Genomic DNA, 18154 nt, shown 5'->3' with positions numbered 1-18154 from the left:
AAAGGGCCATAATTGTCATTTTTAATTCACAATTTCATTTTAATAAAATATTAATATACTATCAAGGGCATTTTTGTCATTTCACAGTTACTTAACGATTTTGTTACAGAAAAGAGGCAACGTGATAGTTTATGTCAGTTCAGAGGATTTATTTAATAATTGAGGGGGTAATATGTAGTTTTTGTAAACAATAGGGGGCTTTATGTATTTGGCCTTATTATTTATTCCGAATGAGAGCACACGTCACAAAATCTCATGTCTTAGGCAATTGCACTCGCAGAAGATTATTTGCCATCCACGCGCACTTACAAACACATCAATCACGTACTCTGTTGAATCTCTCTCTTTTCTCGCGATCAGAACATTCAGGCATGTCTCTTTCCCATTTTCAGTTGATTTTCACTGTAATTACTGAATTAAATTATATATCGTACCTCTGTTGTTTCTATGCTGACGAATAGAACTGTTGTTTCTATGCTGACGAATATTCTATTGTTTGTATGAACTGGGTTCTTTATTTCGTATTAACAAACACTTTTTGTGACTCTCTTACCAATTTTCTCTAATCTGTCCTCATTTCAGTTTCCCAATTCTCTCTCTCTCTGAGAGTTTCTATCCCAATCCGTTTTCAGGTTCTCAATTATCTCAATGCCGATGGATCATGCAGAGCTAACCACCGAGCAGGTTTATATATATATATATATATATGCGCGCGTGTGTGTATGTATTTATATGTATAGAACGTGTTTACATATGACTAGTTGATTAACTGTCAATCTGAATGGGTGACTTAATTTCAATCTGTATTATATATATACACACATTATTTGATTAATTTTGGATTTGTTCACTTGACCAAAATTTAATGTTGTGCCACTTGATTTGGTGTGGTAATGTGTTCATGTGATTTGGGTTTAGATCTGCTTTTGTTGCATTGGAAATTTTAACCTTTGTGCACTTATTAATCGGTTAATGTTTGATGTTTTTGATTTATGAGAATATACTCAATTATTAGTCAAATTAAATGAGATGTGATAAAAGAAAAGTGTTTCCATCTATCTCATTGATAACAAATTCATATTTGCTATTAATTTGAGTTTTTTTTTTCCTTCTTCAATCATGTCATGCCGAGGATTTGGTGTGTCTGATTTGGGTTCGTGTGTCGGACACATATGATGTACTCATACCCATGTCGCATGGTGCCAACTCATGTAGGAGAGTTCATGTAACGGAGCAAGAGGGTTAGGGTTGGTATTATGAAATGTACTTTGAAATATTTTGCGAGTTGTGATGTAGAGAGAAATGATGATCTGAATCTGTGAACCTCTCGCATTGTGTTGTAAGATTAACTTATGAGTCAAGTGTATGGTTATGGGAGCTCCTGTGCTGCAATGTGCCCTGATCACCTCAACTTTATCCTGCCACTAGATATTCTTAAGGAGTACTTCTCGTATAGTCAGAAAGAGTGAGAACTGCTTAAATATCATGCTAAAAGGGTATGCGATATTCGGGTACCTGGAATATGAACTAGAATTTCAGACTTCATTGAAAAGTTAAATACATTGAATTAAAAATAGGATTGTGTCTTTATCCCTTTTACTGTTCATTCAAGACATAACCAATGTACTTTTATGTGGCTAATGTATGGAGTTTATGTTCTAGACATAAAGTTATTAATTTTATGCCTAATGTGTAAAGTCAAAGTGTCATGTACTGGAAACTTTTGTTTTACAAAACCATATCAAGTTGTACTTTTTATTTAATTGAGTCGTGTTCAAGCAAAGGTTTAAGGTTCTAGTTCAACAAGCAAAAAGGCGATGCTCTCATGAATGATCAGCTATACACAAAGACAAAGGCACAAGAGTGTTGTGAGGACACTCATTTTATTTTATTTTTTGAAAATCTTAATTTTGATTGAAAGTTTTTTTTTTTTTTGGCCTTTTAAGCAAGACAGGGACATGTGCACTGATACTCTATCATTCCACAGAATCTGTTCGATACACCTTTACAAGTTCCCAAAAATTTATTCCAGAAACTTGTGCATGGTGCACTTGAAGCCTATACCAGTACATTCTGTCTTCAGTTTTGAAACATTCCGAAACAAAAACATCTGATCCGGCATACTTTTGAGCTGGAGTAGTATACTTTTAGTCTATTATGAAAAATAGGAATTTCTGATTTCCAAATCATGTCCTAATGTAAATCAAACTTCATGAAAGGCTTTTTCTAATCATTTTATGAGTTGGAAAAGGTTTCCAAATCAAATTTATACATGTTTTTTTTTATTATTCTATAAATATAGAAGAAGAAAGAAGAGAGAATATTCCTTTCACCCTCTCTTTGGGGCATAAGCCTTTCACTCCTTTTATTATTTTTCCAAAGGGCTTGATTTATGTAAATTGGGTACATGGCTCCCGTCTAAAGATCCCATGATCAATAGTCTATTAAAAGTTAATGTTTGCTAACAACATTGTACCAAGTAGGTTTTACTTAAAAAAGAAAACAGAGAGAGAGAGAGAGAAACTCATTCAAGTTGGTCATTAACCTTTCTCATGGGTGTGTACTCACAATGATGGCTGTTTATCCCCGTTCATGTTATTATAATTTTATTTCTTTTCAATTAGGTCAAATATCACACTGGTTGTAGTATCATGATGTGATGTATCATTTTTTATGGGGATCAACTGAAGATGCTTTTAACTTTGGCTTTGAATGAAAACACTAATCACTTACGAATCAGTTTCAACTTGTGTGGCACAGGTGTTTTAAACCAAAACATCAATTTGAAGGTTTATGGAATTTAAAACCATAAGTAAAAAATTTTATGCCTGGAAATCCAAAACCTAGTGGGAGCGGAATTGGGTTATAAGGGGAGCTGGTTAACACTTCTTGCAGATCTACAAGAATGAGAATGTGCCTGTTACAGACAACTCCATTCCATAATCTAATATGGGCAAATTGTCAAGTTCTGATCTAAGGCTGCTGTCCAGTTAAAATGGCGTTTTTGATGGAACCACTGCATTTCAAATGCTCCGTCTCTGAACACATCTCTCATAGTCATTTTATTTTTTTTGATAAATAAAATGTATTGGAAAGCGTTCAAAAGGGGAACGCATCCCACGAGATATACAAGGAACCAAACCAAAATACAACCCTATGGACCCAAAGAACCCAAAAAGTCCTGTGGTCTAGCAGTACAAGGCTCCTACTTTCCAAAGGGAGGTCAGGGGTTCGAACCTCAGTGGAGGCAGTGTGTGTGAGTCCCAACTAGGAAAAAAAAAAAATCCACAATCTCATCTAAAGATATACAATTTCTCTCATATTCATCAGAGAGTCAAAGAATGCTGTGGCTTTCTCAATGATCCATATCCTTTCTACCTTCAGAGAAAGATTCATGATGAACTTCCTCAGTTGAATCCTATTATTACCTAGCGAAGCCTTTTGATCTGCGAAAATTATACAAGGATGCGGAAATGAAGCGTAGATCAATGAACTACCTCCTGGTTTATCCTTTGAAAATCCCATTATGGCCCATTGCTTCTGACAGAATGAACTTCTTTCTCTGAAGGAGAATATTCTTGTGTCAAGTTCCAGTTGTAGCTATGTGTTTGTGTGATGTATTTATGTAATCTCGAATTTTAATACACAGGGATGCAGTTGAATTCTTATGGTTTTTATCATGTCTTCACTTATAAATTAGTGCGAAAAATTATGTTCCGTAACAAATGTTCTGCGTAAAGAAGACTGTGGAAAGAAAGTATGCTCTGTACATTCTATTGTATCATGAATATGTTCATTCATTCCTCGGGGTAAAATCCTGATGGAATCCACATTTTAAGTTGCTTTTGAGGTGCTCAAAACTCGACCACAATTTAAAAATTGATCTCCCTAATTCCTGCTCTCGCTCCCGCTCTCAATCTTGCTCCATGCTTCTTTCACTTCAGGCTTAGATATGGCCTTAGATTCCGTTACTAAGTATGTGACATGCCCTTGGAGAACTTACTCGAGATATTTGAAAGCAAGCAACAAATTCCTGACACTTACTGATTATTTGGTTTGTAGGATAACATGGGTACTCCATACTCAGTTCAGCTCGTTCCACTTATCATATTTCACAGTGAAAAGATTTCCTTAATTTTTAATGTTGAACATTATACCTCTAGGTTGGACTAAATAATTTGGGTTTGTACAGTTAAATTTGTTAGACTAGTAGCAATATAGTTATTTAAAGAACATTATGTAAATATTACCATTTTTATGTTCAAGGTTCTGAAGAGGGATATCCCATGGGAGACGTACATGACAACTAAGCTGATCTCAGGAACAGGCCTTCAGCTGTTAAGGCGTTATGATAACAGAGCTGAAAGTTACAGAGCAACGCTGCTGGATGAGGTAATGTTATGTCACTCTCTATGCTTGCTCTGAGACGTACTTGTTATCTACCTTAATCAGATTCAGGTCTTATGGTATCCTTCTCTTATTATGCAGTTTACCAATGCCCCCATGTTCTTGAAATGATGTATCTTATTGGAACTTGAAGATTTTCCATCTCATGTGTATTTCACCCTTTTTTTTTTGGTGTTTAAGCAGGAAATGCATAATAAAACTCCATATTTTCTATATGTCACAAGCACATTAACATGTTGTAGGATACCTTGCTTTGCTTATGACAGAATGTCAGAATAATATTTGGGATGTTACTCTTTTTTTTTTTCTATTTTTTTTTTTTGGATAAGTAAAATTTTTGGGATGTTACTCATAAGGATTTGAAAATATAGTTGCATCTTAAGATACTTTTATATATCAGATTTCATTCATTTTTTTAATGTTCTTATTTTTCCCGAATGTTCAGGCAAACACACACACACCCACAATATTGCCCTTAGCAGGGCTCAAACTCTCAGCCTTCCCTTTGGGGAAGAGAGATCGTACCATCTGGGCTAATGCCCATTGGTAGATTTCATTCATTTACCACTGACTAGAATGGTAAAAATTCGATTTCATTCATTTACCATGTAAATTCATTTTTGGTTTACCACCTATGGATCCCCTTTTGTCCATTCTGTACCCAGATGATGCATGCTTATTTTTGACACTTCAAGTGTGATCATTAGTTGATTATGTCCATTCTGCACCCAGTTATAGCTTGCTGAATGCTGACAGACAATTTGACACATCAATTATGATAATTTTTTCAACCTCTGTCGGCATTGCTATGGAAATATACTGGGTTATCAACTCAATCACTTGGTGTATGCACAACTATTTTGGTAGTATAAAATTTTATTTTTAATTATCCAAATAAATAAATCAACTACTGGTTTGATTAATTTCTCACTAATTCAACAACCTTTGATGCAATATGCATTTCACACAATTTGGCTTATTATTTGTTAAAACTTTTCTGTTGTTTATCCCAAGTATAGAGATTGTAGGTTGAGATGGGAAATCCTCCTTCAGCACTTACATATTTATATATTTATTTTTACCATAGGGTGATTAATATGGGTGGTTCTAGTTCTAGTCCAATTTTCCTTTCATATTATATTGGCTACTGGTCTATTTATCCTTCACACTAGCTTTCATTCTTTAGTCATAAAACTTTAAGGTCTCATGCCATTCATCATTAGTGGTGCTTTAGATGGCTACTTTAAATGTATAATTAAGATATAGTTGTGAATTTGTTGTAACTGAATTTGAAAAAATAAAATAAGCTCGATAAAACTTCCTCTGATATTGACAAATGGAAGCAACTGTGACAGGATGGTCCGGCTTACGTTTGTGTGTTTGTTAGCATTTTACGTGACATATTCAAGGAAGAAACGGTAGAATATGTTCTAGCCTTGATTGATGAAATGCTTTCAGGTAATTGGTAAATACTTCATCCTTTGGACCATGTATATAAGTTGAATAGCTGACCTATTGTTCCTTTTCCTTGACAGCAAACCCGCAAAGAGCTCGATTATTCCATGACAAATCTCTTGCAAACGAAGATATGTATGGTCCTTTCCTAAGGTAATTACTCTTTAAAAATCTCTGAACTTAAGATTGTTGTATCTGGATGGGACTACATGTGATGTTCTTTTGATAGTTTGTCTCTCTCCCTCTCCCGAGGAACTGAATGCGTGACACAAATCTAAATAAAGAAGCTTCTATTCAGTGGATGCTTGGGATAATATTACCACGTTGCAATACCACAGTCCTTTATCCTTTCTGTCAAATTATTTTGCTATGTTCTACCTTATTTTCCATCTTCCTCCTTTTCTTGAATGCATTTTCTTTCTTGATTTGAGTTCCTCCAATTGGTACTGATTCTTCCATAAGTAATAATTCTCTTTTAAATTTTGAATGAATTTTTACATTCGTTTTCATGTTTGAACCATTCATTTCTTCCAATCATAATGGAATTTGATAGAGTGAGATTTTTTTATTTTCGTTATTTTGATGAAATGTCACCTTCTTCTGTTTAGATTTAATTGAGGCTTAAATTTAACACACAATGGAAGGATAAACATTAGAAAAGGCAGTATTATTTGTCTCGATTCTTTAAGTTCCCATCTTTCTCTGACAAAAATTTAGAAGGAACACTGAGATTTAAATGAACATGCATTGTATACCTTTGTGGTATGGCATTTCAAGACCATGTGTACCCACTGGATGGCTTAGCTTGCCCCATTGTTTATTGTGGAGTTTCAGCCTTCAGTTTAACCTCTATGCTTGCTTTTGTTTATAATAGCTTTATAGACTGTGTCCTATTTTTTTTACGAGTCATATGACTTTTTAAGCGTGGTAATGGTCAAATAATAAAAGGGTTTTGAGAGCATGAAGGGATTCGTGTTCATATTGGTCATGACAAGTTTTACGCCGGTTGACAAGCTACCTGACCCTCCTCCTCCTCCTTTATCTGGGCTTGGGACCGGCTGTGTAAAGAACACATGCGGAGTTTTTGAGAGCATGAAGGGCTGCATTCTAAATTTGTTGATTCAGTTGTAATTGTGTATCCCATCTTATTTGGAAGAAAAGGGATTAACAAGTAATTCTTGCGTTTCTCAAATCCTGGAGCCTCACTTATCTGAGTCCTGACAGACTTCTTTTCTTTTCCTATTCTTTTTATTTTTTATTTTTTTATAACTATTATTGGGGTACTGACTAAATTGTGCTGCAGTAATTAACTTTTTGGTATTTATCTGCTGAATATTCGTTGGAGTTGTAGTTTTGCTCTTAATGCAACAAATAGATAGCAATTGATTCTCTGTTGCATCACATAAAGAGGTTTGTTGGGTTTGTGTTGGTGTTCTTTGTGATGTAGAAAATTATGAGGCAGTGTTATGGGAACATGAAGAAATTGTACAAGATGTGTTCCTAAGAAATGTTGAGGAGCTAGAAATGAAGAGTTAATACAGAACTTGGTCCATTTTATGCCAGCGATAATTTAAAATTTTAGTATCTTCTAAACCTTTGATTACTGTTAGCTGTTCTAGTGCTTACTGCCTGTCCCGTTAATTTATTTTGATAACAGTTGTCATTTTGGTAAAATAAAGAGCACCCAATATTGTAGAAGCCTGGATCTAACATACAGAAAGTATGATTGCAGATTTTCAGAAGCAAAAACTTCATAAAGCTTTGTTTTCGATATAGAAACATTACGCGTAAATAATGTAATTTTGAAGTGTGTTTCTGTGACCCTCATGATTCTGAAGCATGATCTGTGCACCTAAGAGGCACATGTGGTCGTCATCTTCATATATTTCCAATTACACTAATATAAACGTATCTACTCGGTCGAAACCATCTGGTTATTCTTAATGTCTTTTGCTTAGAAGTACAAATTGTTAATCAACGATGGAAAAGCTTTGACCACTTCCTGGTGGAAAAATGTATTCATTTGTGAGGCAACATATGGTTAGTTGTGTCAAACAGTCAATAGAAGTTTGCATACATGACTTAGGGATGTGGGGGTTTGGAAGTGTATTCAGAAGGGGTGGGCTGTTTTTTCCACTCATGTCCGTTTCAGACTTAGGGATGGCAGGAGGATCAGTTTTTGGGAGGATGTTTGGTGTGGGGATGTTTCTCTTGCTCTGGCTTTCCCTCGGCTGTTCAAGATGGCTTCGGATAGACAGACCTAGGTGGTTGACTGTTATCATCTTGATAATGGGAGACTGGTTTGGGATGTTCGATTCAGGCGTCTTTTTTAGGGTTGGGAGGTTGAGGATGTCACTCTTTTGTTGGAGGTGTTGTATCGACAGGGCGTCATGGTTGGTGATTCTGATTGTTGGATTTGGAAGCCAAATTCGCAAGGTCGCTTTGTTGTTCGTTCTTTCTTCAGGTGTCTTACAGTTGAGCCTGGATGTTCCTTCCCGTGGAAGTCTGTTTGGCAATCTAAGGCTCCTCTCAAGGTGGCTTTTTTTTGCTTGGACCTCTGTTTTGGGTAAGATTTTGACCCAAGACAATTTGAGAGGAGAAATCAGGTGGTTGTCAATCGGTGCTACATGTGTCTTCGGGATGAAGAGACGGTGGATCATCTTCTTTTACATTGCTCTGTGGCTAAGGAATGTTGGGACTTGATGCTTTGTTTGTTTGGGTTCCATTGGGTTATGCCTCGCTCCTCTAGACAGATGGTTGAGGCTTGGAGAGGGTGCTCTGTGGGGGCCCATATTCGTGATGCTTGGAGGGCTATGCCTCTTTGTGTGTGGTGGTGCATTTGGCTGGAGAGGAATAAAAGATATTTTGAGGGCAAGGAGAGGCCTAATTCTTTTCTTAAGTTCTATAGTCTTTCCACTCTTTTTTGTTGGGTTTCGGGTAGAGATTTTAGATCTTCTGAGGATATTGTTGTTTTCTTGGCCTCTTTGAAGACTTAAAGGGCTGTTCTTTTTGGCCCTGTGTTTGTTCTCTTGGGATGCGTTCCCCTTTTGAACGCTTTCAATGCATTTCTTACTTATCAAAAAAAAAAAAAAAAGAAAAGAAAAAAAGAAGTTTGCATACATGACATCTGAAAACCATTGTTGTGACTTATGCTAAAGTGCAATTTTCGTGGAATTCTATCAGTTTCTTCCTCTAAGTTATCTTTCATCTCATTTGGTGTTCTTTTTCCTTCCGAAATATATTTAAGTTCTTTTGGTAAATGAAAATCAGTGTTGTTCTCAATTGGATTTTAAACATTGGCAATGAAGTTATTAATTGGATTGAACTAGTTTTCTCATATTCACCAATACATGAAATTTGGCAATGAGATTATTAATTGGAATGAACTAGTTTTCTTATGTTCACCCAATCAAAGAAACCTTACATGTTTGACACTCCTTTTCCATTTTCAGATTACTCTGGAAAGGTAACTGGTTCATACAAGAGAAGAGCTGTAAGATACTTTCTCTGATAGTAAGGTAATTAAATCATGATTGTTTCACAATATGGTTCAAGTCCCAAGAGATAAAAGGAATGTATACTCTCTCTAATAGTAAAGTAATTAAATCATGATCGTTTCACATTCTAGCTCAAGTCTTAGAGAAAACAGAATGTATTTGTGTGATTTAAACTTTGCAACCACACTATTTTTTTTGTTATTACAGTGCTAGGACAAAAGTCCAGGATGGTGTCACTGGAAATGGAGAAACCTCAAGTTCAAAGAAGAAATCCATTACAATTGATGATGTTCTGAAAGGTCTGGTAGAATGGCTTTGCGCGCAGGTTTGTAAACAGCGTTGCACTATTTGCTGCTTTAAATGTGAATATGAATTTAAGGCATGATTGTTACTATGAAGCACGGACAAGGACACAGGTATGACACTACACAGACTCGGCAATACCGAAAATTTCAAAAAAATAGGACACGAACACGGCAATAAAATAGTAATATAATTTATTATTATATATATATATAAATAACTTTTGCTCAAATTTTAATTTATATTAATAATCATAGTGCATTTAAATTAGGCCCACACATAGCCCATATTTCTTTTTAAAGACATAAAGGTCCAATTCCCAAATTTCATTAAAATACAAATATATAATATAATTTATTATTATATATATAAAAAATAACTTTTGATCAAATTTTAATTTATATTAATAAACATAGTGCATTTAAATTAGGCCCACACATAGCCCATATTTCTTTTTAAAAACATGAAGGTCCAATTCCAAATTTCATTAAAATACAAATATATATATATATATATATCCAAACAAAACACTATACTTGTTTTTTTTTTCTCCTTTATGGTACTCACACACACATGCCTCCACTGAAGCTCAAACCCCACACCTCCCTTTGGGAAGTAGGAGCTTGGTATTGCTATGTCACTGGCCTATGGTAAAAACACTATACTTGTGGCAAACAAGCCCTGAAAGAAGATAAGATTGATTGATCCCTCTCTCTTCCACTCACTTTTTCAGTTTTCATACTCGGCTCTCTGATCCTCTCTTCCAGCCGATCCTCTCATCCCTCCATCTCTTTTGTCTCTCTTTATCTCATCCATTTGTTTCTCTTGAATGGATATGCATATACGTACCCACATACCCATCATCTAGACAGTGGCTCCATCTGGTCTGGCTCCTTCATCTTCTTCCTCTATATTTAACAAAGAAAAGTTCTGCAGTGTGTCCTCCAGCGTATCCAGCGGTGTCCGGGCGTGTCCTCCGGTGTCCTGACGTGTCAAACATATTTTTTTTTAAAAAAAGAGGACACCTTTAAGGAGTGTCCGACACCGGTATGGTCCCCTCTTCAGCAACATGCTTGCCCCCTTCCACCCCCCACCAGAACAAAATTACAAAGAAAATATGGACATGTATTGACCTACCCGAAAAAAAAAAAAAAAATGTTGGCATGTGTTGAATCCTCTTGGTTTCCTACCCTCTTTTCTATCTTAAGAGAAGAATTACTCAATCTCCCATCATTAAACCTAAAACTAAAAATGTGGTTGACCTCATATATGAAATTATTAGTTATTAAGCATGGTATATCTGAACCATCTTTTTATTAGATAGTTAGGTCTTGAAATGTTTATATATTAGAGTGGTTTGAAGTTGAGTTTTACTCTCCTTGTCATGAACTCCAATCATTTTCATTCAGATGTGAATTTAATCAGTTGTAAGGAATAATTTTCCATGACACTAGTCATGATTCTGATACCTGATTACTTCTGCAGCTCAAGAAGCCTTCCCATCCTAGTCATGGTATCCCAACTGCTGTCAATTGCCTGGCAACTCTATTGAAGGAGCCTGTAGTCAGATCTTCATTCGTTCAAGGAGATGGGGTGAAGCTGCTCGAACCTCTAATTTCTCCGGCATCCACCCAGCAGTCCATCCAGGTAACTCTGTCTTTTCTTGATGGCTACTGTAATAAACAAACCATCTATGCTGAAGATAGCACATTTCAATCTTATGAATGGGCAGGTTGAGTCAGGTTTTTCTCATCTGTAAATGATCAAGCTTTCGAGTTCTGGGACTGATTACTAAATATTTCATATTTCCTTTTAGTTAAGTTTACACAATTCAGATTTGATGATTCTGAACTTTGCCCGCTTGATGCAGCTCCTTTACGAAACATGTCTCTGTGTTTGGCTTCTGTCTTATTATGAGCCTGCGAGTGAATACTTGGCTACCTCTAAAACTCTACCGCAATTAATTGAGGTTGTCAAGAGTTCGACAAAGGAGAAGGTGAGTTATTCGCCTTTCATTCTCATACCATTTTTTTCCTAATGACTGCCTGCTTTAGTAGTCATATACTTTGCTATATGTTTCTATTGCAAGGTTTTTATATACATACAGTTGTTGCTTATTATTTTTATTTCATAGATTGGCCTCTTCTACTCTCGTTCCTATTCTTCTGACTGTCAACCTAAATGTACATGGCATGCATTCTATCCTTCCACTGCAGGGAAGATTTTGTCCATGTCAACATTTCTTAGGAACTAGTTTATTGTTATCAGCATATATTGAAAATACTTGTTTATTTATCTGGAAATTTGAGACATTTGATGCATCAATGACTGCTAGGTTGTCAGGGTGGTTGTCTTGACCCTTAGAAACTTGCTTTATAGAGGGACTTTCGGAGCTCAAATGGTAGACCTTGGACTTGCGCAAATTGTCCAGAATTTAAAAGCACAAGCATGGAGTGATGAGGTGAGAAAACTTTTAATTTCATGTGTTCTTAATTTGGCCTGTCATATTCGTATATTTAGTCAATAACTTGTGTAGACGGAAGGGAGTTCATGGAAAATTAATTCTTGATTTCAATGATTACTAATTTACTAGTACACATTCTATCAGAAAAAATGATTTCCACATTTACCACCTTCCCCATTTTGGTAGAGGAGGCAAAAGGGAGCCTTGAATTTTTTTTTCAACCCTAAAGTACCTTGAGAAGGAAAACTTTGTCATGGTAAATCTTTGAAATTATTATTATTGAAAAAAAAAAAAAAAAAAAAAAAAAATTGGCCGAAGTACTGAAACCGTGCATGTATCTTATATATTTATAACAAGTAAAGAACAAATCCACTGGGGGTGCTAGACTGGGAATATTACTCGTGTGCATGCAAGGTATACTGCTATAAAAAATGAAGAAGATGGATTAAAGTCACCAAAAACTTTATGAAAGAATCAACAATAGCAGAGGACAACTTCAAAATCAAAATCCTTAACATAATTTGTTTCAACCCAAGGACAGTAAGCTCCTCCCCTTCACTGTATTCCTCTCTCTCTCTCCAAATGTTTCACGCTAGGCAAAAGGAATCAGCATGCTACAACTTCTTTACTCTGCCTCAGGAAAACCCCCTCCAGATTTGAAATCCTTAATATAATCTGTTTCAACCTAATATAGTAAGCTCCTCCCCTTCAAAAGTACGCACATTCCCCTCTCTCACTCTCCAAATGTATCACATAAGGCAAAAGGGGGCAGCATCCAACACCTTCCTGACTCTGCCAAAACCCCCCCTCTATTGTCACAAGTTCATCATTGACCTTCTTATGGTCCAAGAAATCCTGATCAAGGAGAGAAGGAGGCTCTGAGGATCCCTCACCTCTCTATAATTTAACAAAAGATGGCTGGCTCTCTTCTCCATCTCTTCATACACAGAAAACCAGTTAGTCATAAGGAAGCCCCTTCTCTTCAAGTTATCGATGGAGGATAGCATCTTATTCCGCTTCCCAAGCGAAAAAGAATCCAACTTAAGTGAGGCCTTCATGTGCCATATGCTCCTCCACGAGAAGTCAATATTCTCCAAGAAAACACTTCATAAGACACCCAAACAGTAAAGACCACGCCTCTGACCAGTTTCCATCTGAACGAGTCTTCTGCCTCATCACTGATTCTGAAACCCTCAAGCATATCAAGCAAAGTCATTGTTGTCTTGATATCCCAGTCTTGAAAGGATCTTCTAAATTTAGACTCCACATTGCCCACTAATCAGTGTGTACGTGTGTGTAGATTCCACACTACCCAGCTTGTTAAGGAAGAGAGAAAATCCACAAACGAGACATTCTTATCTTCCATGATCCTAAAAGAATTTTCTTTTATCCTAAAAGGATTAAGGAATCTCTCCTTTTAGTGGTTGGTTAGTGATAAAAAAGTTCAGGTATCAATAACTGATTTCTGTTACGTCTTGCCGGATATTGCTGATAGCATTCAGGTTTACAACTGCTACATAACATGGTATCGAGATTTGAAACCTTGTTCCAAAGGTGGTATTTGAGTGCATTTACAGTTGCTAATCTTACATCCTTTAGTGCTCCAACTTGATTTCATATCTTTTTTCCTTTTCTATTTTTGAAGATATATATATTAATTGGGTGATGAAACCACCCACCCGCCATGGCCCTTTTTTCTTAAAGTGAATAAATGTTGATTAGATGATGCATGTATGCAATACTGCTCTTTTTACCTTGCTGTTTATTGCCTTCATTCAAAGTTAATTTCTTGGAGATGTTTCTGTTTCAATCTTCAAGTGGCCACAGCGGATCCATAAAGCTTACTATGAACTCATTCTTGTATAGCCCCTTAAACTGAGGAAAGAGAATTATTTGCATCCTGTTTACTTAACTTTGTGGACCCTTTTAACACTTTATGATACTTGTTTCTTATTGCTGTTGTTTTGTAATTGATCTTGGCATTTTTCTCTAGGACCTGCTGGAGGCTCTTAATCATCTGGAAGAAGGAATGAAAGATAACATTAAGAACTTGAGTTCTTTTGATAAGTACAAGCAAGAAGTCCTTCTTGGCCAACTTGACTGGTCACCAATGCACAAAGATACTATATTCTGGCGTGATAATATTATGCATTTTGAAGAGCATGATTTCCAGGTATCCCTTTTGCACTCGTTCAATGTTTTCTTCTCTGCCATCTATTTGTTAAGAGACTCTATCAAGGAATCTCAATTGTACTACTGATAGTGTACTATAATTATGCATGCCAAACGGTTCAAAGTTCAATTTTTTATTCTCTGCCATCTATTTGTTAAGAGACTCTATCAAGGAATCTCAATGGTACTACTGATAGTGTACTATAATTATGCATGCCAAACGGTTGAAAGTTCAATTTTTTCTTCTCTGCCATCTATTTGTTAAGAGACTCTATCAAGGAATCTCAATCTTACTACTGATGGTGTACTATAATTATGCACGCCAAACGGTTCAAAGTTCAATTTTTTCTTCTCTGCCTAACGGTTAAGAGGCTCTATCAAGGAATCTCAATGGTACTACTGATAGTGCACTATAATTATGCACGCCAAACGCTTCAAATTTCAAACTTCTGTTTTCACTGAATGTACATTAAATTTTCAACTTTCATGGCATTTAGAAATATTCATCCATGTAGATTGGGGAGAGAGAATTCATGTGGCTGACCCCATTCATATGGGACTAAGGCAAGGATGATGATGATGTAATACCTATACTTGTCAACCCAAATCATTTTTGTAAATCATAAAAGAAGCTACTTAGCTGTGGAACAGTTTGACATAATGCTCAATAGAAGAGTTCTTGACACTAACAGAACATAATAAAGAAAGGTTAAATTTTATATACATAATAAATCATAATTACTGATGGAGAAACATATTTGTTATTTTAATGATAATAAGGGGCTTTAAGCATGTATGTGTAGGTGTGTGTGGGTGTTGGGCATACCTGTGTTAATCATATAATTTAATGCAACAGAGTTGGTTTCTAATTGGCTTTGATGAGCCTGGTGGTCAACCGGCCACGATACCAATATTCATTATTGTCATTGTAGTTTACATGAAATGGGATATGCGGGCTTGTGTAATGCAATTTATGTCAATCTTGTGTTGGTAAAATGAGATTTCTGCATTTATGGTACTTACTTGAAGAGAAGTAATTGTGGAAATATTCTAAGGAAATCAAACCCTAGAATTATATTGTTGATGGAAGTAAAGGTGAGACGCTGGATAGGAGGCTAGTTAAAAGCAGTTGGTGATGTAAAGCATGCAAAAAAAGGAGGGGCAAATTGGGAATTTCATATGTAGCATGCTTGAAACCTTGTGCAATCGGAGTTTAATTACATTTATATTATGTGTTTTTAAGTTAGTATGCTGCTGGTTAATTTTATTTATATTTCTTGTACTTTACAAGCCAAAGGTATTTCAGTAATTTAAAAATATTTCAAGACATGAGTATTACTCGTATATTGGTCATGCAATTGAATCTTTATATGTACTAGAGTATGCACTTGGTATGTGTTGAGACAATTTTTTATTTATTTAAATTTTCTGGTGTACATTATAAAGGTGTTAACATGGACACTTAATTCGTTTAGAAGCAAAATCTCAAGGAAGGAATATAGAAAGAGAGTTCTATGTACAAATATATAATATACATGAATTTAAATTGTTCATATCCAACAAAACATGTCAAACATGTGTCCTATATGCCCGTACCCAAGTGCCTTGTATTGGGCATGTGTAATTCATGCATTTAGAATAATTTATGTATATTCCTAGTAATAGGAGAAGTCCAACAGCCTTAAGATATATATGCTTTCTTTCAAATGTTTGAGTTCATCTTTAGAAAACCGAGTATTGTGTGGGGATAAAACCTAACTTTAAGGGATCCTTCTGTTGCTTTTAATTTTTGCAACAAGATTTGTTTTTGTATCATAAACTGTTAGAGAGTTGTGTTTTATGTAGTTTTCAATATTTGTTAGGGGTAACTTTGTCTTTAACTCGTTTAGTTAGGATTTACAAATAAACTTACTGGTATCAGAGCAGGGCCGAAATTCAAATCGATCTCAAGCCAAGAGACCTATTCTCGCATCGCATACTTGTATTGCATCTTTGTTTCCTGCTTCATGTCAGTTTGCGTCACAAACTTGTAAACCCTAATCGCATTTCACATCAGTTCTCTACTTCATCTCAGTTTGCAACAGTTTGATTTAATCTCAGTTTGCAACAGTTCACCTTCATCGCAGCATCTCGCAATCGCAAGAACTTGTAAACCCTAATCTCAGAGCGTCACAACCCATCTTCGTTCTTCTCTCTGTTCGATTTCACACCAACAATGCAATCTCTCTCTCTCTCAGTTCACATATACTAATTATGTATGGTAATTATTATGTAACATACACTAATTTATTATGTATATAGTAATTATTACTGACTAATTAGTAATTACTAACATACATATTTGTTATGCTTTACTGTACTCTATAATTAGATAATGAGAAGACAACCATTCCATTCGACTGATAGATCTAAAAGGGAATTGGTTGCAGTTGAAAGGAGGACTTCAGCAAGGTAAGGTACTAACTGCAAATGGTAAATGAAAATCAACCACTGCACAAACCAAAAATATTAAAAGAAATTCAAGACCCCCTTGAGATTTTGTGCACGGGTGCGCATTTATATATGTAAATATATAAATGGAGATTGAGAAGGAGAGAAGACTGACTAGGAGATCTGGAGATGACAAGATATAAAGCCCAAATGTTGAAGAACCCGCCATCCCAAAACTTTAAAAACTGTGTGCGCGTGTGTTGGTCTTCTTCAAGATAACCAAATATTCTAGAGATATGGATCATCTAATGGTTTTGTAACATTCATTGGCTTAACGCCCTTTACTTGGAACTTTGAATACATTATGTTCTCATCCTTCCTGTGCATTTTTTTATTTGTAACAAATATCTGTTTCTCCTCTTGAAAGAAAATAAAATGTTTTCTTAGGTCAGTCTTCTTGACAGGTTTATGACTTGTGCAAAACTAATATACAATATGCTGCCACAGGTCCTACGTGTCCTCATTACGATATTGGACACATCAAATAACCCAAGGGTACTAGCTGTTGCTTGTTTTGATCTCTCTCAGTTTATTCAGCACCATCCTGCTGGACGGGTCATAGTGACGGACCTGAAAGCCAAGGACCGGGTAATGGAACTGATGGACCACCAGGATGCTGAGGTTACCAAAAATGCCTTACTCTGTATCCAGAGGCTTTTCCTAGGTGCCAAGTATGCTAGCTTTTTGCAAGTTTAGTTATAATTTATGGAAGAGTTTTGCTACCAAATTTAATTTATAAAGACTTCTTGATGTGGAAGAACACAGAGTTTTTATATGATGCATCTTAATAACTTGAGTTATACATCACCTTGCGGCTTTCTTACATTCGTTATTTGTTGTGAATAACTGTGAGGAACTAATTGTTTTTATTATATTATAAAATAAAATTAATCTTTGTATACCTTGTGCATTTCCAGTTGTTTCTGAGTTCATCTGTTACTCAATGACAGCAATCTCACCAGGATATATATTTCTTGGGCCAGTCTACTTTGATTTCACACTCCTGTTGCATTGAAGGATGCACAATGCATGGGTTGCTCGTTTCTTATTTTCTTCCCACCAACATGCTCTAGTTTTACATATTGCGAATATGGATGTTTGGGGTATCGCAAATGTTAGTTGATTCGGTCAAGTGTCCGAAAAACTGCCATACTGGTTAGTGGTTAGTTCTGATACAACTGGACCATTAGTGCCATTGTCTAATATTGGTCTCTACATAGGAAGAGTGAAGGTTTCTTACCTTAGCATAAATTGATACAGGTGGTTTCGTCGCAATCTGTATGGAAGAAAGGTGATTATGCCCATTTTCGGTTTACTAGTTCAAAACACTGATTCAGGTTTGTAATTCAGGTAGCATGCTTGTAAG

General features: G+C 35.8%; 1 protein-coding gene across 2 annotated transcripts; it reads left to right on the top strand.

Annotated features, from left to right (window-relative positions):
* The first annotated feature begins 276 nt into the window (after window positions 1–276).
* On the top strand, window positions 277–17687 carry LOC132311649 (V-type proton ATPase subunit H-like). 2 transcript variants are annotated; one of them, XM_059809660.1, is made up of 12 exons: window positions 277–369; window positions 633–684; window positions 4267–4392; window positions 5763–5865; window positions 5943–6015; window positions 9315–9380; window positions 9567–9684; window positions 11148–11309; window positions 11533–11658; window positions 11998–12123; window positions 14120–14299; window positions 17236–17687. In XM_059809660.1, the coding sequence occupies exons 2-12, from the start codon at window positions 649–651 to the stop codon at window positions 17482–17484; spliced, it is 1365 nt and encodes a 454-aa protein (XP_059665643.1). In that variant the 5' UTR covers window positions 277–369; window positions 633–648; the 3' UTR covers window positions 17485–17687. The 2 variants fall into 2 exon arrangements, with proteins under 2 accessions (XP_059665643.1, XP_059665642.1); XM_059809659.1 differs by having other exon boundaries at window positions 583–684.
* The last annotated feature ends 467 nt before the right edge of the window (window positions 17688–18154 follow it).

The sequence above is a fragment of the Cornus florida genome, unplaced genomic scaffold (assembly GCF_030987335.1).
Source record: "Cornus florida cultivar Cherokee Brave unplaced genomic scaffold, ASM3098733v1 CherokeeBrave_3.0.0_Hap2_Chr06, whole genome shotgun sequence".
Classification (NCBI taxonomy): Eukaryota; Viridiplantae; Streptophyta; class Magnoliopsida; order Cornales; family Cornaceae; genus Cornus; species Cornus florida.
The sequence above is the reverse complement of the archived record's forward strand: the minus strand, read 5'-3'. Positions and strand labels throughout refer to the sequence as shown.

Bases quoted from the DNA above. Each gene is read 5' to 3' on its own strand.
- LOC132311649 (XM_059809660.1), top strand. From the start codon at position 649: ATGCCGATGGATCATGCAGAGCTAACCACCGAGCAG. The intron at 685-4,266 runs GTTTATATATAT...TTTATGTTCAAG, and splicing joins CAGAGCTAACCACCGAGCAG to GTTCTGAAGAGGGATATCCC. The intron at 11,310-11,532 runs GTAACTCTGTCT...CGCTTGATGCAG, and splicing joins CCACCCAGCAGTCCATCCAG to CTCCTTTACGAAACATGTCT.